Source organism: Kogia breviceps, chromosome 20 (assembly GCF_026419965.1).
Source record: "Kogia breviceps isolate mKogBre1 chromosome 20, mKogBre1 haplotype 1, whole genome shotgun sequence".
Lineage (NCBI taxonomy): Eukaryota > Metazoa > Chordata > Mammalia > Artiodactyla > Physeteridae > Kogia > Kogia breviceps.
The window spans coordinates 20,147,479-20,173,184 of record NC_081329.1 but is presented as its reverse complement, the minus strand read 5'-3'; the positions used below and the strand labels follow the sequence as shown (position 1 = coordinate 20,173,184).

The window sequence follows — 25,706 nt, the reverse complement described above, 5'->3', positions numbered from 1 at the left end:
TGGAAAACTGGGATTCTCATCCCTAAAGTGGCTAGCGCAGAGCTGATCACCAAGGAGATGATATATATGACTATATACATGCATATTTAAATTGATCTCATATGGGAGGAGGGGCTTCTAAGCTCTCTTCTAAGCTCCTCATTCTCTACAGCTCTCAGGGCATAGCACAGAGATCACCGAGGCCCTGTGGTACAGGCTGAATCTGTTCATACAGATTCAATTCAGGTAGTTTCCTCGAAAGTATACCTACCTGAGAAACCCTCAACTATATATGTGGTATTCTGTGAGATGGGTATTGGTCCTTTGCCCCAATAACAACTTCATAAAAAGGATTTTACTGGATTCCTTTCACAGTAACAGCTGGACCGTGATGGGTACAAAGCAAGCGTTCAGTAATTACTTACTTTCGACACTATCGCTGGGGATACTGATCCCAAAAAGGCTCCGCCTAAAACGGAGGGGAACGCATCTGGCATTCTCTCGGGGCTCCTCTGGGCTCCACGTGTGATGGGGAAGTAACGGTCATCTGCGAACCCCCGGTAGCTTAAGTGTAAGACAAAGGCGGGGCGGGCGGGACGGCTGAATGCAACTGCAACCAGCTCCGCGGGTGTAGGATGACTTTGCCCGGCTGGGACTTTGCCTAGGGAGAGGGAACTCTGCCAGCCGCCGGCGTCCAGCCCTCTTGCTGTAACGGGATGCTAGGCTGTAGGAAAGTGCCTCTGCCCCCTGGCGCCGGTCCTCGGGCTTCTGATGAAACTGTGACCCACCGCCCTCTTCGCAGGCCCTGGACGCCAGCCCTATCACTCTGGGCGCGCAGCCGATCACGTGGCGCGGCGGTGCTCTGGGGGACCGCGGCTCCACGGCCATTGGTCGACGGCGAGCGTCCCGGGCGCGCCCATTGGCTGTGGGGGGCGTTCACGTGAAAGGGGGTCTGGGATAACATCCCGAGTGGGGAGAAGTGGTCTGAAAGTTAAAGGGAGCCGTGCAGCGGCTGGGAGGCAGAGTCCCGGGTGAGGGGACTCACGGAGGAGGCGGGCGGGTAGCTCTCGCGCACGGACGGATGCGGCTGCCCGCGAAGGGCGCCGACCTGAGCCCCGGCCCCCGCTCCTGCCGTCGCCGCCGCTGCCCCTGTCACCCCGGCGCGGATGCTGCCGCGGGCTGGCGCCTCCGCACCTCGGGGCTTATGAGCTGTACCAGGTACGTCCCTCCCAAGCCCGCAAGGCCGGCTGCCCGGCCGCGGAAACGGCGGCGAGGGCGCGTAGCGGGGACCCTCTTTGGTCGTGCCACCTACACTTTCTCCGTCCAACTTGCAGTTACACTTTGGGAGTGGGACACTTTAAAAGGGCTCAAGGAGACTGTTGCTTCCACGTGGGGAGGGCAATCCAGGGACCAGAGGTGGGATGGAGCCTGGCCGGACCCACGTGATGCACCGAGGGGGGGGTCCCGGCCGCGACGGGAGGCCCGGAGGCTGGGGCTGGGACTTCAGATACTCTTATTCCCTATTGTGCCGAGTTCGAACCTGACACAAAGCTTTTCCACCTGGGACCCGACACTTATAGAGAGTGTCCCCGGAATTGAGCGATGGGGTCTCAGCACAAGGGAAAGTCGCTTCGTCTCTCCCCCGGCCTAGATTTCCCGGTACAACGTAGGGAAACACACTTGGTGATCTCTCAGGCCGCCGAGGGCGACGGGACACAGGGCGCTGCGGCGGCCGGGGCCTCCCGGAGCAGAGCCACCTCCGGTTCCCGGTCCCCAGACGGGCTGTCCCGGGCCAGCGGGGGAGAGGTGGCCGCGCGGGGACGCTCTCGTGGCGCCGCTCCGCCTCGGGTGGCCCTGCCGCCCCGCCCTGGTGTGATAACTAGGGCTCCTCCTCCTCGTCGTCTTCCTCCCCCTGTCGGTTACAACTCCGGGAACCCAGCCCAAGGCCTGCCTCCCGGACACACCGAGGCTCACGTAGTCTGGTGGCGGCAGCCTCCCCTGCCACCTCCCTTCGGGCTTTCCGATGCAGCGAGCCAGCTGGAGAGGGGGCTTCCCCGCGGCCCAACAACAGGTGGGTTCTGGATAGGCGAAGGACCTCGGGGAGGGGTGCAGCCCGGGCCTGGCGGGACCGGGACACAGAGGGCAGGACGCTCTGGCCTACCCCCGTGTCCTGTTCGTGCCACCCTTTTGAATCCAGAGAAAGGGGTGTGGAAGGGACCCCGTGCAAAAGAGGGGGTAGGGGGCCCAGAACATACTAGAAGATTTGGGCTCCGTCCTGGTATTGTATCCCGCAGAGGAGGAGAAAGTTGAGGACAGACTTGAGGACTTGGAGAGTTGCTAGATGTTGGAGCCTGTGGTCTGCGTGGTTAGGCCACCTTGGGAGACCCAGGGTCCAGGAGAAGAGAGTGTTAGGGCTTTGGGCACTGGGGTGCAGAGAAGAGGAAATAGTTCACTTGGCAGGGTTATCCAGGAGCCAAGACTAAAGTGAAGCTAGCTGGAGGACTTACCACAAAAGTAAAGTTGAGCTATTTAGGGAAAAGTTAGTGAGAAGAGAACCATCAGGCAGTATTAGCAACCAGGAATGTCAGAGCTGGAAGGGATCTCAGGAGAAAGCTCAAGCGCAGAGAGGTTGAGTGACTTGCCCCAAGTGGCACAGCCAGGTGCAGGTATTCCTAGGCCAGTGCACTGTGTTTCACATTGGACATTTTTGGATGGCAGACACTGCCATTTTAACTTATCTCTTTTCTATAATATGCAGCCTCATCCACAGATATTTATCTCAAAGATGCTTTGGATGATGGTGACAGAATAGAGGAGTCCAAGTGGCTTCTAGGACTGTGAATAAGGGCCCCATGGTCTGGGTACCAAGGGAAAGATGCCAACTTTTCTCATACTGTGGCAGCCAAGCCTTTGGGGAGGGAATAAAGAAATGCCGAAGGGGTAAGTGGCCCTGTCTTTTAAAAAATTATACCTGGTAACCTGGTTGCAAATGCTTATCTAATGCTGTTTTCAGTGTTCCTGGTGGGTTCTGGGTGCGTCTGATTTTTCTGTTTTTTCTTATCAGAGTACAGGAGAATGGAGGAGGCAATGTGTTGGCCTCAATACAAAAGAGAAAGATTTGCTTTCTATAAAAGGCACAGCCAGAGAGTCAGTAGCTCAGCCGCCTGAAACTGTGAAGGTCATGGGGTTATTTTCTGTACAAGTCAGTAGTTTTTAGAGAAAAATCACCACAATATCTAACCCTGGCTGAGAGGGTCTGTTGTTTGTCACTAGAGGAACACGGAAAGCATTTATGCAAAACTATCCACATTCTGTCTTTGCATGTTGTGTTAGGGTTTGCCCTCTTTTGACCAGAAACACTGAAGTCTACCCTTGGTGCATGTCCAGTCTCTCATGGGGCAAAATTGATCTCCTAGGCATCTATTTGGAAGCAAAGGTTTTGAGAATCCATACTGGTCTGAGTAACAGTTACTCACAGTCTCGTGACCCTGTCCTGCAACGAACTGGTATCCAGGTCCCATGTCATGCTGTGCCGGTTCAACTGTGTGTCCACATCTCATTCTGGTTTTTCTCCCAGACCAACCTTGGTGACTCACATTCCCTGGCTTGGGTGTGGGAAAGGGCAGAGCGGCCTTAGAGTCTGTCATAAGAGGGGCCCTGAGGTACAACCTGATGCGTCCTGTGTTGCAGCTGATCATTTTCATGCCATTTGAGGACAAAACACTTGTCCAGGTACCTTCCTTTCAGGGACTTAGGAAGCTGTTACCTTGCATGTCTCCGTGGCTAGGAGTACGTCTGGGTGTTGGTCATATCTGTCACGGTCCACGCGGGATTTCTGAGCAGACGATCAGGGAGGCTTACACCAAACCAGCACTTCAGTGCACCAGTTCTTGGAGACCGATCTGGTTAATAAAAGCTGGAATCTACCTGTGAGTATAGGCAAGGGAGCCAAGAGTCAGATTGCACCCTCTACTGAAGCCACCGGGGTTACTGACCTCCCCTCCAGCGCTGGTGACACCAAAAAAGTGAAGGGCTTCTGGGTAGGGGTGCTTGTGCAGTGGGCTTGGAGCAGGAGCCTGGGAAGGATGCCTGCAGGTGGTTCACCTTCCTGTTGCCTTTCATGGAGAATGCTGCAAAACCAATTCGGCTCCAGAAAGTGCCAGTGGAATTGTTTAATTACCTCTGGCTCGGACTCCAGCTTCACCTCCTCACCCCCAGTTCTTAAAGCTTGGTGATAAAAGGGATCTCAGGGGCACGTTTATGCTGCTGGGTCCAAACACTGAAACTTTCCCAAGGCCTTCAACTAAACCTTTCTAACCTGCAGGATTAGCCCCTGAGAGTGACTGCGGTCGGTCGACTGCAAGTGTGCAGATTCTTTGCCTGATCCCCTTGTTTTAGAATTCTGTTTCCACAATAGCTTGAGAGTTTCCGAGTCATTTTCTAATGAGCTGTTTTAAGGTGGTGTGGGAAAGCATGCCTGAGAATGGTTTGCAGGCCCGTAGAGAGCTTGCAGTTGAGCTTGTGCTGACTCAGGCGGGGAGGAAGTGTCTACGACAGAGGAGGAACCCCTCCTTCCTCAGTTCACACCCAGGTTGTCAGGGGTGGGCAGAGTGTGAGGGGCTGGGATGCAAGGCTTTGCCTGCTGTTTGGTTATTTTTAATCAACATTTAATTTAAAAAGCAAAAACTACCTGTATTAAAAGTAGAAGTGAACATGTGATTCCAGTGCATTCTAACAAAGTTTTGCAATGAACAGGGGAAAAGAAAAATTCAAGTACTTTGTAAGTATAGGGTTTTTGTTTTGTTTTTTTATGTTGAACCCACTGACTCTTTTTTTTTAAAGCTGTCATGCCCAATCCAGTCAGAACTTTCCTTTCCAGAACAATTGAATGGGTATAAGAAAAGATAATAGGGACTTCCTTGGTGGCACAGTGGTTAAGAATCCACCTGCCAATGCAGGGGACACGGGTTTGAGCCCTGGTCCGGGAAGATCCCACATGCCATGGAGCAACTGGGCCCGTGCGCCATGGCCGCTGAGCCTGCGCTCTAGAGCCCACGAGCCACAACTACTGAGCCCACGTGCCACAACTACTGAAGCACACGCGCCTATAGCCCATGCTCTGCAACAAGAGAATCCACCGAAATGAGAAGCCCATGCACCACAACGAAGAGTAGCCCCTGCTTGGGGCAACTAGAGAAAGCCCGAGGCCCCCGTGCAGCAACGAAGACCCAACGCAGCCAAAACTAAATAAATAAAAGAATAGATAAATTTAAAAAACAAAAGAAAAGATAAAGGCCAATTTGCTCGTAAAATTTTTACTTGTTTAACTTTGTTAGAGGAGAAACTATAAGGCTATTTAAGGATATTTAAAGGATAAGACGTTTAAAGGATATTTAAATATCCTTATTTAAAGGATAAGATATCCTTTAAAATGCATGTTTAGATAACTACATTATGGCTATAAATTAAGATAAGAACATTTAGAAAGGTTGGGCCTTTTCAGACTAATACAGGTATTTGTATTATTATTGTTTTGTCTCTGAATGTCTGTGTTTCTCCACTTGGTCATCTTTAAGTGATTCCTGCATCCTGGGGAAGTGCTGGGTTTTTTGGTGTTTTTTATTTTAAAATGGGATCAAGCCCATCCTTTCTCATTTTTAAAATATATTTGATTAAACGAAATCAGAACTTGAAAATGAGATATTATTTATTGGACTGATATTATTTGTTGGACCAGTGGTCCCCACTCTTGTCAGATGATGAGCGACATTTTGCCTGTCCTTCTCCTGAACTACCACCATCACCCCACAGCACCTCCCGGGGCGGTGGGGGCGGGGGGGGGGATCGGGAGGCCTGAGAGCTGGTACCCCAGCACACCACCACACACGGACTCCTTGGCCGTAGTGAGGGGAGATGTGTTTGGCAACTAATCTAGATCTGTGTTCTGTGATTCTCAGGCTAGAGATTTTAATCCTAATTTCATCGCCGACTTCTTCAATTAGCCCATTGGAACTGTCAAATCAGAATATCAATTTGCCATGGTAATTAGAATAAAAATGGCTTGGCTTTAGCGAGGCAATAGTGTTGGGTGGGTTTTTGCAAATCTTAAGATATTTGAGGTGTTTTATTAGATTCATTTTATTTTCTTGATTAGGGAAGGTCTATTATTTTAGAAAATATAAGAAAGTACAAAGCAGGAAAACAGAAATTTCCTGAAATCCCATCACCTGGAAAATTCTGACAGTTTTAATTATATCACTAGTCTTTTTTCTGTGCATATACATAATATTTTTCCCTACAAGTCTAGTCTCTATGTACAATCTATCTTCTCCATTTTCTACATTAATCATATATTATAAACGTTTATGCCATTTAAATTTTTTTCCACATAATGGTTTTAATGATGATATAAAATTGTATCACATGGATATGGTGTACTTGATTTCATTGGGTGCCTGTTATTGGTCATTTCGTTTATTTTCTCACCCCTTTTCCCCCCATAATGTTGTACTGAACATTTTAGTACATTAACCTTCGTGCATTTTTAATTATTTCCAAGATGAATACCTGTATGTGATATTAGAACCCAAAATGATGATTTTAAAAGGTTGTGCCCATTAAGACTAATACAGATGTTTGTATTATCTTTTAAAATTCTTTCCTAACTCACTAGGTAAAAACAGGCATTGTTTTCTAATCTAAATTTCTTAAATTATTTGTAATGCTGGACATTTTGCATATTTATGAGCCACTTTTAAATTTCTTTCATGAATTGTCTATTCATGCTCCTTGCTCATTTTTCTACATGGAATATTTGACTTTGTTATTGTTTTATAAAAACTCTTTATAAAAGTATTAACACTTCGCTGCCATGCTTTTTGGAAAACATTTTCCCAGTCTTCGGTTTTTGGTTTTACTTATTTTTTTCACTTATAGAAAAACATTGTTTTTATGAAGTCAGATTTAATTTAATCTTTAGCGTGATCCTCTTTGCTTTTTATTCTTATCGAGGCTATTTTCACTGTAGAAAAACACAATTATTCACTGATACAAAAGATTTAAAAATACTAAATTGCAGGAACTTTTTAAAAGTAAGATATACTAGAATATAAAAATCTACTGTACATTGAGTGAAAGCAGGTGTGGGTCTGTCTTCACTCCTGATTCCCAGTCTCTGGCACCATGCCTGGCACATAGCAAACACCAATCAATATTTGTGGGATGAATTAATTTCTTTTTATCGGAGGAAAGCAGTATTTACCGAACTGCGTTCAGCAAGGTGCTCCACCAAAAAATAAAAAAAAGACTTTCCTTGTTTGGGATGAGTTTAGGAAATTCTGCAAACAGCACGCTGTTTTCATTATTCCCCATGGCTCATCAGTGCACTGAAGGCCCCAACAAGCCCTGACAGGGAAACCCATGAACTAGTTTTAAAACCAGTGGTTCCATGCTTCTTTGTTTGTTTTAACCTTGGGCCTCTTCCCCCCAGCCCCCCACTTTACACTCTTAATCTCCCCTGAAACCAAGGTCACACTGGACCACACTTGAGGTAATATTGAGCTGTAGCCACGTGGGCACAGATGAAGGCAAACGTAGTTCACTGGTCCCTGTCGGAGGAATGAGTCTGAACATCTGTCTGACCTCCTTGCTGTTTCTTTCTTTCCCCTTGGCCAGGGTTCTAGCCTGCTCTAGCCCCGTGATGGCTGTGGACATTGAGTGCAGGTACAGCTGCATGGCCCCCTCCTTGCGCAGAGAGCGGTTTGCCTTCCAGATCTCCCCGAAGCCAAGCAAACCCCTGAGGCCTTGTATTCAGCTGAGCGGCAAGAATGAAGCCAGTGGGACGGTGGCCCCGACCGTCCAGGAGAAGAAGGTGAAGAAGCGGGTGTCCTTTGCAGACAACCAAGGGCTGGCCCTGACAATGGTCAAAGTGTTCTCCGAGTTTGATGACCCGTTAGATATTCCACTGAACATCACCGAGCTCCTGGACAGCATTGTGAGTCTGACAACAGCGGAGAGCGAGAGCTTTGTGCTGGATTTCTCGCAGCCCTCTGCAGACTACCTGGACTTCAGAAATCGGATTCGGACCGACCACGTCTGCCTGGAGAACTGCGTCTTGAAGGACAGAACCATTGCAGGCACGGTGAAGGTGCAGAACCTCGCATTCGAGAAGATGGTGAAAGTCAGAATGACATTCGACACCTGGAAAAGCTTCACAGACTTTCCCTGTTGGTATGTGAAGGACACGTACGCAGGTTCAGACAAGGACACGTTCTCCTTTGAAATCAGCTTGCCTGAAAAAATTCAGTCTTATGAGAGGATGGAGTTTGCCGTGTGCTATGAGTGCAAAGGACAGACGTACTGGGACAGCAATAAGGGCAAAAACTATAGGATCATCCGGGCAGAGTTGAAATCCACCCAGGGAACAGCCCAGCCACCAAATGGACCAGATTTTGGAATAGCCTTTGACCAGTTTGGAAGCCCTCGGTGTTCCTATGGTCTGTTTCCGGAGTGGCCTAGTTATTTAGGATACGAGAAGCTCGGGCCCTACTATTAGTGACGGCCTGGGATGGAGCCGGGCTGAGCGGGTGCAGACGAGCCGAGCTGCATCACCGCAGGATGGAGATGGAAGCCCAGAGAAAAGCTGAACTGCCATCAGGCACGGTTTTCGAAAAGAAAGGATCCTAGTCACTTTTTTTCTTCAAGCAGCCAAGCCAGCCAGGCTTAGATCACAGAACTGGGTCACACTCAGAGGAGACGGGTGTGCGGTCTGTTTGGCACCCGCATGGTGGCAACGAGGGTCTGAGCAGGGTGGTGCTGGAAACAGTCTGGACGGGACCCAGGCCTGCAGGCAGCGCCGGCCAGGCCGGAGGATGGTGGCTCAGTGACGAGGAGCCCCTCTCCCCTCGGGTGTGGGCAGTCAGCCCCCTGGAAAGCCCCCGGCCCCCTCTTCTTGTGGGCTTCCCCGCCCACCCAGGGCCTCCCCGCCTGTTGCAGCTGCCCTGTGTCTACGTGGGCTTCACACTTTATCTCTGTGCGTTTGATTTTCTTCTGCAGTTCAGGAAAAGATAATAAAGGCAGATGAGCTCATGACGGAGACAGGCATTTCCTTTTTCTGACCCCCACTTCGATATCCCAGCAGAGTTCGACACACCAGCTATGAAAAGTCAACCGGCTCCTGTGCGGTGTCACCACCCATGGCAGGCTGATGCCAGGCAGGACAGTGGGACACTTTTAGCTCCTCCTCTTGGCGCTGGGGGGAGCTTTCTAAGCACTCAGTCTTACCCTGAGTCACCCGAGGGCTCAATTACAAGACTTGCTGTAACTTGCCAAGCTGGTTTGCCCGTGTGTCTTTCTTCACAGAAGGATTTTAGGATCTCTTTTCCTGGAGAGTCATCTTTTGCGCTGTGCTCAGGACGTTTGGATTTGCAGCTTAAGTGTATCCTCGGCACCTTCAGGAAGTGCTCGGTTGTATCTTGACTGTGATTTACAACATCCACGTTGTAAACAGCACCTTACAAGCCCCCACGGACTTTCATTTGATTGTTCTTACCTATGGTGTGTGGGTACGTAAAGGGATAGGGGAGAAGAACCTCACCGAGTTCTCAGATGTCGTTTTCGCTGTTTGCCAACTCTGAAATATCAGAGATTATTTGTTCTTAACCACATTGGACTAAAGCATTAAAAGTCTGTTGGTTCATACTGTTATTGAGACTCCTGGGACTTTCCTTGTCAGATGGACCCCCAAACCCTGTGATTTTTCTTGGGCAAAATTGGTTGGTCCTTGGGGGTGTTTAAAAATATTTTTCCATGTGTATTTGTAGGAGGTTGGGGTCTTTTTCTGTTCTGTTTTCCTTTTTGGAGCTTAGCTAAATGACTGCCTCATTTTTCTTTTGCCTGACCTTACTGAAGTGAGGTCTTCCTCAGGGAGGAAGGAAGAGGGGTGCCGCACTACCTGGATTTGGGGGCACAGCTCCAGGACTCTGCAAGCAAAGAGTCTTCTTTCGCTTGCATTATCCACATCAGTTGGAAGAGACCTCCCAGCTTCTGTGGCTTTTGTAAATTAGCATCAAGCAGGTCTGGAGTGTCTTGGCTCCTAGAGTTTTGTGGTTGGGTTTTCTCTTTTTTGAACTTTAAAAAGTTTTGACTTTTTAAATGCTCTTAAGTGGTGTTCCACGGAGTTCTTGTTCCTAAAACTGGCTGTGACTAGTCTGCAATCTACTGCTTTATTTTTTATGTCTCTCCTAGGTGGGCAGCACTGGGGGTTATATGATAATTTATGGGACAATCACATTTTTTATTTTATGCTGACATTGGGCAGAACTGCGTTTTATCTAAGCACGTCTTACATCAAGTTCACAGACAGTACTCCCTGTGTTACAAATCTGGTGATCAGAACTATTATATAATAGTGTAAATCTACACCATGGGAAGCAAAACTGATCTTATATAGGTCATGAATTTATTTTGCTTTAGGAAGTCCCCACCCTCCTCCAGTTTATGAAGTGTACAGGTGTACTGTCCTTTCCCTATTAACAGACCAAAGGTATCAAGATCCTTCTCTGTTCGTAAGAAAAATGCCTCAAGTGACTTCTGTATGGTTTTCAGTAATAAGGATCTTAAGGCATTCCCATGTCAGAATTTGAAATATGGTAATTAGTGATAAGTATGTCTCTTAAGACACCACAAATGCTCCGCCACCCCTCTTTCCTCCCAGCTGATCCCTGCTTTCCTGCCAGGGGCACTGCTTGCAAGCCCCCTGCCGGTGCACCTGGGTTGCTCACCCCACGAGGCAAGTCCTCACCCGCTGGCAAAGACCCTTCTCTGACTAAAGCAAGTGCCCGCCCGAGTTCCCTGTCAGCACCGTTATGCAGTGAGGTTGCAGAGTCTGAAAAATGGTCTCCTCTTTACCAATCAGTCTGTCTCCTTTTGGGGCGGTTCTGTCCCAGGAAATCAACAGATGGCCTCAGGACCTGCTCCTCCTATGGGCCTTCTTGTTCCTAGCTCACAGGCAGTAGACAGGTGACACACTGCAGAAAGTGACCGGTTTCTTTTTTTTTTTTTCCTCACTTGCAAGGTCATAATGTCACCATTTTAATTAAGAAAAACAGCTTTTTTTTTCTTCCAGTGGAAATAGCTTGAAACTCAATTGATAATTCTTACAACTGCTACTAAACAAAGGTGGGGGAAAAAAAAACAATCAGAACTGATAACAGCAGGTCAACAGCAGACAAAGAGCAGGGAGAAACGGAATTTTCCATGCGAAGGAGATTGTGCACCTGGATAATTCAAGGCCACAATCATTTTCTACCCCCAAGTTTGTGTGTTGTATGCTTTCTTTCAACTGAATTACTTTAATATTGTTTGTGTCCATGATTCATTTACCTAGCCAAAAATAGGCTCACCAATGAGTTTTGCAGCTGTCCTTTTTTTTTTTTTTAACATCTCTGTTGGAGTATAATTGCTTTACAATGATGTGTTAGTTTCTGCTGTATAACAAAGTGAATCAGCTATACATACACATACATCCCCGTATGTCCTCCCTCTTGTGTCTCCCTCCCACCCTCCCTATCCCACCCCTCTAGGTGGACACAAAGCACCGAACTGATCTCCCTGTGCTGTGCAGCTGCTTCTCACTAGCTATCTTATTTTACATTTGGTCGTGTATATATGTCCATGCCACTCTCTCACTTCGTCCCAGCTTACCCTTCCCCCTCCCCGTGGAAAGTGACAGGTTTCTTAGCTGGAGATATGAATGCAACCTGACCTGTAGGTTTGACCCTCAGACAGCTCTTGGTTATGATGACACGTGGCCCCTTCCCAACTTGCCCCCAAAGGACCAGCACTCCGCCGCTGGTGCAGCTGTCCATGGATGGGGAGGCAGCTCTATTTCTGTTTCATATTTATTCCCCCATATGTCCTGGGGAGCATTTGCAAATTAGGTGCAATAAATAAGCTAGACTATCTAAAGACAGATTTTAAACAATAAGCTTTCAGTGTTTCTTGGAAGATGTGAAGCATTTGGGCGAGTTTGTTTGCTTTTTTCAAGTATTCTTGTTATAGGAGAGCTGGTGAGAAACAATGCAGTTATGTAGTTCTCCAGAAATTAAAACGATTTCAGAGTCAAGGCAGAGTTTATTTCTCTCTGAGATTTAATTTTAATGGTGGCAAAACATTACTCTCTCAATGTTTCTTAAAGATGTAAATCTTGAACTCCTAAAAGAATGTTTTGTGGTTTTGATCTTTGCATATAATTTGCTTTTTTTTTAAAACAAGTGTTACTTGTAGTCACTGGGACATTAAATGGCTTGTATATATATGTTTATAAACCAAAAAAGTGTTTGCTCACTTTTCAGAAGTGCCGTTGGCTAGGTCTTCCCTCTCAATGAACAGAGAGTGAAAACCTCGGTGTCTTTCCTGTTTTCCTCATGTTTAATCCCTCGAATGGATGTGGTGTGCTGGAGAAAGCACATGGCTGTCTGCTCTGGGAGGTTCTGACCGCCTATCTCTCCCGAAATGATCACTGACATTGGGGCTAAGCTGTTACACACACAGTGGGATCTCCCAGGGTCATCGAAGACGATTTGCCAGCGTATCTTCGCTTCCTGAAGTGGGACACCTCTGGACGGGGAAGGACAGCTGTGCTGACGGGCAGCTTTTCCTTGTTATGGCCGTAAAGCGTTGCAGCCCAGGTTGTAAGGTTGTGAATGTTTTTACAGTCTTGTTTATCAGTTCCTCGAGTCGGCTGGACCCGTGAAGACTCCAAGAATGCAGCTGTGATGGTGGTGGTCCACTCTTCCTTCTATGTATGTGAATGTAGAAATGGAACTCATCTTCATTTTCATGCCTAAAAGTGCCTTGTTGAGTAAGTTCCACAGGTTTTAAAAAAAATACATATTTTTGTACACAAAGTTAAAGGGGAAATGCACTTTAAAATCACAAGAATGGATGCCTTTTGTGTGGTATAAGAGAGTGGTTGGTTTGAATCTCAAATGCAAAAATGTAATAAAGGTTGAAAACAAAACTGAAAGTGTCCTATTTTAAAACTGACTCTCCTCTTCGAGTCGGAGGCTGGGGAGAAACATTTTCAGTCTGTGTATTTCCACATCTAGAATGCCAGTTTCCAAAAGGGACAGGACACAATCAATGGCTAAGTAGAAAAGCTGTAAGGTTCAGAGGAAGGGGGGTAATTACTTTTAAAGTTGTACAGCAGCCAAGGCTGAGTACACCTAAAAGAGTGACTGCCAGGGAGGAAGTGGTACAGGGGCCTGTGTTGTTCTGAATCATTTTTAATGATCCAAGGGCAGGTCTCTTCCTACCCTGTCACTTGCTCTTGAAGCATATTTTTGACTTAGTGTATACGCAGCAGTGGGAAAACTGTTAAGCAGCGATCATAGCTTTGCACTGCTTGATCAGACAAACTCTGCAAGCGGCAAAGCCACGCGGCTCCTGGTGGGGCCCTGTCTCCACTGGGTACAGGACATTCACCCTAAGTAAGATTTCAGAGATGTTTTATTTCCAAGTTCAGAAGATGGGATGCAGGGGAGGTAAACTGCTGCCAGATGTTTCCTGCCAATCAGCTTTGGCCACGCTGGGAAAGGCAGCAGTGGCTCTGCCGTGGAACGTCAGAGCATTTAAACTCTTAGCACCCGGTCAGTAAGCGCCCAAAGTGAGCTACATGCATGACCGCCTTTCTCGAGCCTGGCAAACACTGCCCACGTTTTTGCCTCCACAGAAATGGGAAGGGGGGAAAAATAACGCTGGTTTTATGAATGTCTACTAGCGATTCAATGTGGTTTTCATAATCATTACATGATTCTGACTTGTGAGACAGACATCCCAGAGATGTCTGGAGTAAAAAGGAAACAAAACAAAAAAACCACCAAACCACTTTTCTAGAGCAGTGTCCCAGAATAGCAAATATCCAAATAATTCAGTGGAACATTTATTGCTTGTGTGCAAGGCTGTTTCTAGGTGCTGTTTCTACCCAACCCTGTAAGAGACAGTCATGTTTTAGGTGGGTCCTCTGGGAGCCGTGTAAAGTGGTGGGTGGTGCTACCAGAGGTGTCAGTGGGCAGAAAGCTTGGGTTCTGGCCTTGACCCTGCTGCCCCCTGTCAACTGCTCTGACGGGGCTCTGAGTGTTTTCAGCAGGAATAAGGTAACCAGGGGCTCTGGCGGTGCCCTGAGCACTTCTCAGAGTTGGCCAACATGTTTGTTTTTAAAACGGTTCTAAATATAAACTTGTAAGAAGTGCCATATACACTATTTGCATTCTTTGCAAGGATCACAGGAACGAAGAGCTTCCAGACAACAGCTTGGGCTTCACAAAACCATCAGTGCTCGCACTGGAAACGCTGTCAGGGAGCTCTTTTTATGGGTGAAGAATCGAAGGCCCTCGGTGTTTTCCCGAAAGTCACAGAGCCAGTCGGTGACAAAGCTGAGAGGACTGTGCACGCGGGTCTGTTTTTCTTTTTCCAAGAACTGTCACCCCAAAGTGGAGTCTTTCTCACAGAACTGAGACTAAAATGCTGATTCTGAAAAGAAGTTCCTCAGGCTAGAAAGATGCGATCCCCAGGGGAGGGATGAACACACGCATCTTTATACACAAAAGGCACGTGGCAAGGACCACTGACCACACAGAAGCATAAAGGTCAACATTAAATGATTTGGGCATCCTAGGGCCCAGCTGGACAGCAGGATGTGATTGATGGAAAGAAACCACCAAAGGGCCCCATAGCTCCCCATGTGTTCGAGGAGACGGGCTAGATTTGGGGCCAGCACTGCCTTTCACCTGTAGCACAGGACACCCCAACCCTTGTTCCTCCCCCTTTGCCATCACCCACGCTTGGAGAGGAGACAGGGAATCTCAACAGAGGTCTTCGTCCACGTGGGATTCTCTGGTAGCTGACACTCATTCCACAGACACTGATGCACTTCCCCGGCACCAGGCCCTCTGCCAGACTTGAGTTTGGCCAAGGTAGGATGGGGATACATAATATTCTTTTCTTTGGAGCCAAAGACAGTGATGATCCAGGCCCCTGGCCCTCTATGCCAAATGCAAGATCAGGTGGCTAGATCAGGGCTCGGCAACATTTTTCTGGAAAGGGCCAGATAGTAAATATTTTAGGCTTTGAAGATCATATTTGATCTGTGTCACATATTCTTCTTTAAAAAAAAAAAAAAAATTTTAATGTAAAAACCATTCTCTGCTGTGGGTCATACACAAACAGGCCAAGGGCTGGACTTGACCTGCTGGCCGTGGTTTGCTGACCCCGATTGAAGAGTCACATAGAAAGAGTGAGACTTCAGAGGTGAGTTGTAGACCCTCAGCTGAGGCCTGGAGTCAACTTTTTAGTTTGTTTGTTTAAAGACCATATAATTTATTGTCCAAACTGGGATGCTTCTGAGAATGAATAGGGGCGCTCTGAATGACCCTGGAGCACTCGTGTAAACCAGCAGCTGGGCCAAGCCTACTGTGCCAGGCCTGTCGGGCTCACCTATCCTGGGCCTTTGAGATCTTCCTAGACCCTCAGGGAGCTCAGAAAGCGCTGGCCAGTCACGGGCCAGAATCAGTTCTGGCTGGGTAGTGCTTTTCGGTGGATGGGTTATAACAGAGTGGTGATTTTGTCTGTGGTTTAGATGTGTTTTTGTTGGTTAGGTTTTGTTTCCTAATTGTAGTGCTGATGGCCAAAAGCCCTCTGGAAACTCCAGCCAATTCACTCTTAAGAGTAGAGAATTTAAAAGGAAAGGGGTTATTAATGGTTTGGGCTTATGTCCTACTACCTCTCCACCCCAACCCTTGTGCCCAAAAATAGGGCATCACCAAGCTCCCGGAGAAAGTTGTTCATTGTGGACCATGACACAGGCTGAATCTCGCAGTATTCCAAGCCTCAGTCCCCAGAAAGTACCACTTAAGTGCTCCCAGGAATTCTGCAAACTACAGGGTCTCAGCTCATCTCTCTCCAGCCCAGCAAGTTCAAGAGGCCTTAAGCACCACAGGAGACCAAAGAAGTAGAAATTCATCTCGAAAACGCTCCAGGCCTCAGCCCTGAAGATCCCCTCTTCCTCCCCGATGGCCATCTTTGTGATGTGGACACACATGCTCTTCGTTTTGTCACCTCCTATGGCTGGCATTGCTGGAGGAGGGGCAGCAGCGTGGAGAGGACCCCAACGTTAGTGCTGCAGGGACTTGAAAAAGTTTCACGAAGCCCCGATACATCCAAGGGGAGCTCTCCACCACCAGATGTGGGTTAAGCTTCCCCGGGTTCATCCCTCTTCAGAGAACAGGGATACACCACACATCACAACCTGCACTGAAGACAGAAAATGACTCCCCACCTGCTGGGCTCACTCCCAGGGCCACCAGTTAGTTGCCCTCTGGTGGACATATTGGTCCCGTTTGAATGTGGAATTAGCCAAGTGACATTTTGCTGATCTTCTTATCACACCATTTTATTAAAGTTTATTTTAGTATTAACTATTCACCATTAATCAATTACCTATTAAAACAAACACTGAAATATCCCCCAAATATTTTCATAAATTCTTTTTTGCACACTGCTTTGCACATTCTGCATGCAATAAGCATTTGTTAGTTTGAATTCTCCAGTCCCCAGCTGCTTTTCTCATCAACGGATCAATGACCTCACACCTTGGGTCCTTCATGACTTACGTTACTTGTGTGTTACTTCTTCTACTACTACTACTACACACACACACACACACACACACACACATACACAACACACAGACTGAAAAGAAAAATCAAAAAGTATTTTCTCTGCAAATTTTCCTCTCACACTGGTTCATTTTTCTGCTTTGAAACGGGGAGTTTCTGCCTCAGAGCTTCTGCAGGTGGTGTGTTCTGTCCCAGCCAGGGCAAAGGCAACACTAAATGCACAACACTGCTGGCAGTGACTGCAGCAGGAGAGAAAGAGTGATGCCAGATGCCACTGGTGCTTTCACCCCTACACAGCACCCTCACCCTTATCTGCTCAGCCTCTCCACAAGCTCCCCAGAAGAGGGATTTGGAGACACTGGGTTCCAGCTGCAACCTCAGCCCTGCAAAACGGCGAACAACGAACAACGGGTGGTTCAAAGGTTTTACGAAGCATTGGAATTTGTTCTTAAACCAAATCTTACAAGAACCCAATTTGCAAAATAGACAAGAGAGAGAGCTGCCTAAGGTGGATACTGCTGGAAGCAGGGAACCACAGCCATCTCCCCCTACCCCAGACTCCTGAGACACTTCCTAAGAGCCCTGGGCTCCAGAAATAGAGGCGAGAACCTTTGCCTTAGAGCACAGAGTTACACTGTCCCTGCTTCCTATGCTAGTGAATGTAGGTCAACGATATCCCGTAAAATAAAACAAAAGCGAGCTAACAAACAAGCAAACACCCGCTGTGGGAGGAAAACGCAACGATTTAACCCCATATTATGCAAAAGGACTTTAGTTATGTTTCTTTTATGTTATCAAGGTTAATTATCACCTGTCACAAAAAAATCATCAGCTTATTCACACACAACCCCATCTGAGTTGCTTATTACGGTACGTGCGTGTCTTACATTTACACACAAAAATTAAACTGCTTGACAAGGCAACTTGTACTCCATACTAACAGTGATACATAAAACAACATTACTGAGTGCTTCTATGGGTAAGCTTACGGTTGGGGCCAAGTACTCCGGGGAATATAGAAAGAAAAAGACGTATCACTGTCACCAAGCTATTTATAATCCCTCCAAGGGTGATTTTAATCTTGTCTTTTCCCAAATTCTACATTTTTAACTCAATTTACTTGTATGAAACTGAGCCCAGACAGAGAAGCCAATGTTTCTTTATTTTAAATTAAACTCTGGTATTTTGAGATAATTGTAGATTCACATGAAATTTTAAAAAATAATAGAGAGAGCCCATGTACTTCTTACCGAGTTTTCCCCAGTGGGAACATCTGGCAAAACTGTAATACAGTGTCCCACTCAGGACGCTGACATTGGTGCAGTCAAAACAGAACCCTCCCACCACCACGAGGATCTCTCATGTCCTTTTATAGGCCTGCCGCCTCTTCCCTCCCCGTCCTCCCACCGTACCCAGGTCCTCGGCCCTGGCAACCACTCTTCGGTTCTCCCTCTCTATAATTCTGTCATTTCGAGAATGTTGTATAAATGGAATCATAGAGTATGTAATCTTTGGGGACTGTCTTTTTCCGCTCAGCATACTTCCCTGGAGATTCAGCCCACTTGTCCCACGGATCAAATGTGTTCCTTTTTATTGCTGAGCATTAGCCCGTGGTATAGATGTCCCACAGTTTGGTTAACCATTAATACACTGAAGAGCACTTGCGTTGTTTCTAATTTGGGGCTATTAGGAATAAAGCAGTCATGAATATTCATGTACAGGTTTTTCTGCACACATAAATTTTCACTGATCTGGGGTAAATGCCCAGTGAAACTACAAGGTCGGATGGTAGTCCCGTGTTCAGTTTTATGAGAAACTGCCAAGGTGTCTCCCAGAGTGGCTGCCCCATGTTACAATGCCACTGGTGATGTATCCAGTTTCTCCACAACCTATCAGATTTTGGTGGTGTTACTATTTGTCAGATGTGTAGTTTGAAAATATCTTCTCTTAATCTATAGGTTGCCTTTTCACCCTCTTCACATGGACTCTCCCAGAGCAAAATTTTTTACTTTTTATCAGTTTTATCAGTTTTCCCCTTTATGGAATCATGCTTTTGGTGTCAAGTCTAAGCGTTCTCTGACTAGCCCTAGATCCCAAAGATTTTTCCCCTATGTTTTCCTTTAAAATTTTATATAGTTTCACATTTTAAATTTAAATATATGATTCATTTTGAGTTAACTGTTATATAAGATGAGAGGCTTAGCTCAAAGTTCATTCTTTTTGCCTATAGATATCCACTTGTTTCAGCATCAGTGGCTGAAAAGGCTTTCTTCCCTCCATTGAATTAATTTGCATCTTCATTGAAAAGCAGTTGGGCATGTTTGTGTGGTTTATTTCTGGGTTCTCTATTCTGTTCCACTGATGGATTTGTCTATCCCTCCACCAGTACCATACAGCCTTGATCGCTCTAGCTGTATGGTCAGACCTAATACCAGGTAGTGAGTCTTCCTACGTTATTCTTCTTTTTCACAATTGTTTTAGCTATTCTAGGGATTGGTTTTCCATATAAATTTAAAAATAATCTCCAGCAGCAGCTGTAAGTGGCTTTCTATAGTTCTTCCTGTAATTGCAAGCAAATATACACACACACACTGAGAAAAAGAGGTTTAGGTTTGAGTTTTCGGAGAATGGTCTTTCTAGTGTTATCATAAACTACACTTTCACTCTCAGTTTTCCTTGTCACTTTGCTACCTTTGTGCTATCGTTCAGGATGTGGCCATGAATCACAGTATTTCATAAGGCCCGAGTAAGACAACTGTAGAACCAGAGGCTCTAAAGAGATCATGAGATCCAACCTCCAGTTTTACAGATGCAGACAATGAGGCCCAGGGAGGTTAGGAGACCTGATGAAAGCTGAACAAGAGAGTTCCCAGCAGAAGCCAGCCTACAACCAGGGCTCCGACTGCAGTCCCAAGCCTTGATGTCCTGCTACTCGGCAGGCTCTGAACTTGAAGAAGCACAATTCAGCAGCAAAGCCATTTTCTTATCAAGATCAAGGTCATTCTTGCAGCAACTTCTGCCAGCCTTTGAATCAGGGGCAGGGAGGGAGGCAAGGAGGAAGGGAGGATGAGAAGATGAAATTAAAAAGGGTTGACTTCTGCTTTTGCCTCCCTAATCCGTTCAGAAGTTTACAGATTTGAATAATTTCTAACATGTGAACAATGGAGGTTGACTAGACCACTACAGAAAAATAGGTGTGAGTCTTTGCCCAGTATTACGGTTAATGGTCTGGCTGAGTGGACAGTGGGGAGAATCAAACCTTGAGTCATCAGCTACTAATCAGCCACTAACTGCAAGTCTCTGTGGGAGATTTCATAAGTAACCATCCTGCACCTTGCCCTCAAGGAGCTTGCAATCAACTTGGAAGGGCTGGCAATTACTTATTGCCCAAGTGACAGGAAATATGAACTCATAATTAGGTAACAGTTATTACCAACTATGGGAACACATTCATTTTTCTGGTGCTTATTTCAGCAGAGGTCAAGGCCACCTTGAAGGCGAAAAGTATAACCTCTTGGTGAGAACCACTGAAAAATCAATCGTTTTTTTTTTCTTCTTTCATTAGGCATGATGCATGTCTAGACCAGCTGACAAGCATTCTATGCTGACAGCCCTATCCCTGCTATTACAGCCAAGGCCAAAATACAGCACAGAAGGCACAAGCATCTACCTCTTCCCTACCTCCTGCTCATAATTATAGTCCTGAAGTAGACTCAGAGGCACTTAAGACCCTTTTATGTCAATAGTCATACCATAAAGGTAGATGGGCTGTCTTATAACTTAAATCCTGAAGTGTACTAGTGAACAAAGAAGTAATCATTGCAGATAATTTCCATTTAGCCTTTGCTTACTTTTTCTTCTAATTAAGAAACAAAAATTTGGGACTTCCCTGGTGGTCCAGTGGTTCAGACTCCATGCTCCCAATGCAGGGGGCATGGGTTCAATCCCTGGTCAGGGAACTAGATCCTGCGTGCCACAACTAAGAGCCCACAGGCCGCAACTAAAGATCCCACATGCCGAAACTAAAGATCCCACAGGCGGCAACGAAGATCCTGTGTGCTGCAACTAAAACCCAGTGCAGCCAAATCAATCAATAAATTATTTTTAATTAAAAAAAAAAAAGAAACAGAAATAAAAATTTTCTTTTCTTCCCTTCCTTCCTAATTCAGTCCAACAGTCATTGGGCAGGCACAAGGAGGAGGCTAACAGGGCCTGGGCAAGGATGGTATTAAAGCAAGGTGACAGGGGCAGCTTGCAACAGCTAGGAATGATGACCTTTACAAGGATAGTATCAGAGCAGCATGGAAAGGCAGCCTCATGTAGTTAGGGAGAATGGCTACATACAGTGGATTGAGCAAATAAGCATATGAAGGATAATGGGACCCAGAGAAACAGACAGAAGTAAAGAAGTAAAGGTATGCATGCATACATACATATGTGTGTATGCCTGAGTGTGTATATAAAAATACATATATTTCCTAGCTCTGTCCACTGGGAGGGCCTGGGAGAAGCAACACTCCAGTAGCATTGTGCACACTTAGCACCCAGATCTTGGCTTCTAAATATCATTCTGCATGAAAAGGAACCAAGGTTCCTTAGAGAACTGGCTGATCCAGAGCTGGGGCAGGGAAAGTACAAGAGAAGCCAGGAACAGCTTGTTGTGAAGGCAGTGCTCAAGAGTGATGGCACATGTCAAAATGACACAGAAGCCTATTTTGCAGAGCTCCTACTGTCAGAATCTGGGTCAATTTGAGCACCAAAATAATTAATGAAAATAACAGATAATAACCCACTGAATACTAGATTATAATGAACAATAACTCATTTGTTTATAAACAGATACATTTACAAATGGGAGATGAGAATTCTTCCTTGCAGTTGAATGCCAACTATAAATGTGTAAGAAGGATACAATTAGAAAATTACCATTTGGCAAACACCGCAGTAATAAATTCAGGCAAGAAACATCAATGGGTGCTAAAACAAGTATGTGAAAGTAGAATGAGTAATGGGATATTTACATGATATGTATTAATTACAAAAGAAAAAAGTAACTTTCCAGTGGAGAAATGGGACAGACACTCTCTTAATCAAGTGATCAGAGATACCACTGGGACACAAAGTTAACGGGACAAAGTGACATCACAGGCCATTTGACAGGGTACGATAAGAACACAGTGTCACTTTCATGACAATCCTGCTCTAAGTGCATAATTTGGGGCTAATCATGAAGAAGCAAGGGATGAACCTAAGCCAAGGGTCATTCTAGGAAATGTAATCTTCATAAAGGTCAAGGGCATGAAACTCAAGATCTAAACAGACTAGATCATGTGGTCGAGAACTGGTATGTTTGCTACCAAGCACATCATGAGTGAAACTTGGAAGGGTCTGTGTGAAAGACACACAGTTCTTTGTTCTATTCTTGCAACTTTTTTGAAGTTTGAATTGTTACAAAATTTATTTTTTTTTAAATTAAGACAGATTAATAGTTATAGGGAGTGAGAGGGATGGACTGGGAGTTTGGGATTAGCAGATGCAAACTATTACATTTAGAATGGATAAACTACAAGGTCCCACTGTACAGCACAGGGGACTATATCCAATCTCCTGGGATAAACCATAATGGAAAAGAATATTGAAAAAAAGAATGTATATACATGTATAACTGAGTCACTTTGCTGTACAGCAGAAAGTGGCACAACACTGTAAATCAACTATACTTCAAAAAAAATCTATCAAGACAGATTAAGAGTTATAGATTAGAAAGATGGCCTGAGACTTCCCTGGTGGCACAGTGGTTAAGAATCTGCCTGCCAATGCAGAGGAGACGGGTTCGAGCCCTGGTCTGGGAAGACCCCACATGCCGCGGAGCAACTAAGCCCGTGGCCACAACTACTGAGCCTGAGCTCTAGAGCCTGCGAGCCACAGCTACTGAGCCCACGCGTCACAACTACCAAAGCCCGCGCACCTAGAGCCCCTGCTCCACAACGAGAGAAGCCACCACAAGGATAAGACTGTGCACAGCAACAAAGAGTAGCCCCCGCTCAATGCAACTAGAGAAAGCCTGCACGCAGCAACGAAGACCCAATGTAGCCAAAAAGAAATAAATAAATTTATTTATTTTTTTAAATGGTGACCTAAGTGACAGTGATGTGTATGTCAGCACGTGTCAAAGTGCAGTCTGCAGATTTTACCTCCCACGTCAGAAGGGGCCTGCGGCACACTGCACGTCAACCGCCTCACGAAGAACACTGTGGTTCAGCTGATGGGTTTTTCAAAGCCTGACTTTCTCCTTGAAGGAAGCAGTACATTGATTTACATTCTGGACCAAGCCCCTCATGTCATCAGAGACTGTAATAGTGACAGTGAAACATGGATTAAAACTTCATAAAGCCGGCTGTTACCTTGGAGTTCTCTCCTGTGAGTCACAGTTAAAAATAGTCATAAGCATATAATTCTCAAGTGTCCAGTTCAGAACATACTCCTCAAAACATTTTGGATGAAAGTGATCAGCACCCACGGGACCCAGCGCAAGCTGCAAGTACCAACAACCTCATGGACTTTCTCTGTTCAAGGTGGTTTCCATCTTGGCATCTATACGGCCCTCAAAGGAAGGGAACACCTCTCCATACTCCCATAGTTCATCATTAATTCTTCACCAAATGAACACTGGTTAGATTCTTGCAACGGAGAAGAAAAAATACTAACTAAGGAAACATGTCTACGTGAAATAACGAAGGGAAAGAGTTTCATAAAACTTTAAGGAAAACCTCCCCGGTACCTAAAAGGGAGGGTGACTTACAAATATCATGCTTACTGTTTGTGTCTAGCAAACTGGACAACAAGCATCTGCATTCAATTTTAAAAGTTCTTGGTTGTCTATTTGTTAATAATTCTGTTATTTGAACAAAGTTTCTGTTGGCGTGTCTCTCTCACATGACTGGAGACAGTTCTTCCTGCTAGTTTTACATTGCACCTTTTTGGTGGATTCTACTGGCTCAGTCCAAACTGGTGTGAGCTTTTTTTTTTTTTTTTTAACTCCCTGTGTTTATGCACCAAACCATACTGCTCCACTTTTGCTGCTGAGAATGTGTGTTGTCAGGGTAAATATGATCACCTGACACTGCAGTTCAGAGTGGGAGGGACTCCAGCGTCCAGCAGCTTGGGGGTGGTGCACCATGATGGGTCACGTGGCCTTTGGGGCCATCCAAGTCCACCAGCTGGAGGAACCATGGAAGAACCAGCAGGATCCTCGGTGCCAGCCCACCACCGTCATCAGTTGTGGCACATTCAGGAAGAGCACAAACACCGCTGCCTTGACCCAGTGAATCAATGGTCCTTCCTGCTCTAGTTCCTCTGTAGCACTTGGAGGTGACATCAAACATGGGGCTGGTTAATCCCTCCTGGTTAGCACTGCTTGTCCTGGATCTCCAGAAACAATCTCATCAGCACTGTTAAGTCTGAAAATATGAGCAGCACGTATGTGAACAGAGCCCTGGAGAGGGTAGAGAGGGTTTTCAGGGATCATCGGGAACCCTGAAAACCAGATCACACTGCTGCAAGTGTGGTGGCTGCCGGAGCGGTGAGAGCCCTAGGGATGGAGCTCTGAGGTACCATTTCATCTCCAAACTTAAAAAGCACTTTGCTTCTTGATGTAGGTTCTCCAGCGTCTGGCTTCTGCCTACCTCCATAGCCACATTCTCTGCTACCCGCTCACTCACGTCCCACTAATGCCAAGTTGTCTGGCGGTCCCCACATTCCCCACACTACCTCTTACCTCTAGGCTTTGCTCATAAAATTCCTTCTACCCTATTGAGTAAAAGCCAGCGTTTGGCTTGGAGTAGATACTCGGGCACATGGTGTCGAACGGAGCTCATGAGACCCCAGGCCGCTTTTCATTATGCGGACTACACAAGCTGCTGCCATTTACTTCTTGCCCATTCCTTAAGGCTTCTTCTTGGTCTATTTCCCATAAATAAAAGATCTGACACGTCTCAGCAGTGGGTTAAGCCCATCTCAGAGACATAAATGCTGATCAGAATTTTAACCTGGAGAAAATAACCCTTTGCATCACATTAACCAACAACACAATATAGCCTATACAGGTATCTCAGGTAATGAAAGGAAATGCCTCATCCAAACTAAAAAATGCCCAGGGTGTGACAGTGGCTTTCCTGTGTTAACAAAGCACTAATCTTCACAGTTCTCAGTTGCTTTGGTAGTTGTCTCTGTTGTTCTAACTCCCATGGGTGAGGATACCAAGGCCGTGTCATTCTCCAACATTAAGGCAAGCTTATAATTTTTCACCCAAACTAGGATGCTTCTGAATGTCAGAGGGTTGATTAATAATCAATAATTATCTCAATACATATATAAGTAGGACGGTTCCTGGAAAATTGAGATATATTGCCACACTACCCATCAGGCTCCATGTTTTCCCACACACAGAGGCCCTCAACAAGTGTTTCCTGACTGGATGTACTTTAGTTTTTTTCCCCCCAAGTTTCAATTTAAGATCCTTAAGAGCATGGGTGATGTCTAATGCACCTTCTAGATTACTCATAATGTTGGATTTATAATAGCTGATCAGAAATACCTGTTGATTGACTTAGAGTGAGATGTTCTTCTCAAGTGAAAATTTCCCATGGGTAGCTGGAAATATAAGAATAGGACTCTGTTGAGAAGATAAAGCTAGAATATTTGGGTGGGTCTTTAGCATAGAGGAGATGTGTTAGCTAGAAATAAAAATTCTCCCATGATACTAAATATACCAAGGAAAACTCAAGTCAGTGATGAGACCTGAAATAGTTCCCTAGGAGGACGAAATCCTCCTGTCTTCTGCTGACCTAGAACATGCCAGAAGTCATGGGCTTGTACTCATCTTAGTACTTTATAAAGTACTTTATAAAGTAAAGTGTGAGAAGGGGAAGGAGAGGAGCTTGGAGATTAATTTGTTTAGGGGAAAAAAAAGGTAATAAAATAAATAATTTTAAGTAACACCAGCTTTGATAATGATAATTGAACACAATAATAGTAAAAAGACAGACTCAG

General features: G+C 45.8%; 2 protein-coding genes across 5 annotated transcripts in view; one reads left to right on the top strand and one right to left on the bottom strand.

The window, feature by feature from the left end:
- Positions 1-934: 934 nt before the first annotated feature.
- On the top strand, positions 935-13,000 carry PPP1R3B (protein phosphatase 1 regulatory subunit 3B). Of its 4 annotated transcripts, none has more exons than XM_059049387.2 (2): positions 935-1,197; positions 7,654-13,000. In XM_059049387.2, the coding sequence occupies exons 1-2, from the start codon at positions 1,061-1,063 to the stop codon at positions 8,531-8,533; spliced, it is 1,017 nt and encodes a 338-aa protein (XP_058905370.1). In that variant the 5' UTR covers positions 935-1,060; the 3' UTR covers positions 8,534-13,000. The 4 variants fall into 4 exon arrangements, with proteins under 4 accessions (XP_058905370.1, XP_066878583.1, XP_066878584.1 ...); XM_067022482.1 differs by having other exon boundaries at positions 958-2,050; XM_067022483.1 differs by lacking the exon at positions 935-1,197 and adding an exon at positions 3,882-3,908.
- The window catches only part of ERI1 (exoribonuclease 1), a 117,884-nt gene continuing 96,018 nt past the window's right edge, over positions 3,841-25,706 (bottom strand). The window contains exon 9 of the transcript XR_010838448.1: positions 3,841-3,906. The gene's annotated coding sequence lies outside the window, so the exon portion shown is untranslated. The remainder of the gene's footprint in view (positions 3,907-25,706) is intronic.

Coding starts and splice junctions, on each gene's coding strand:
- PPP1R3B (XM_059049387.2), top strand. CDS start 1,061: ATGCGGCTGCCCGCGAAGGGCGCCGACCTGAGCCCCGGCCCCCGCTCC. Junction 1,198..7,653: donor GGGCTTATGAGCTGTACCAG/GTACGTCCCTCC, acceptor CCCCTTGGCCAG/GGTTCTAGCCTGCTCTAGCC.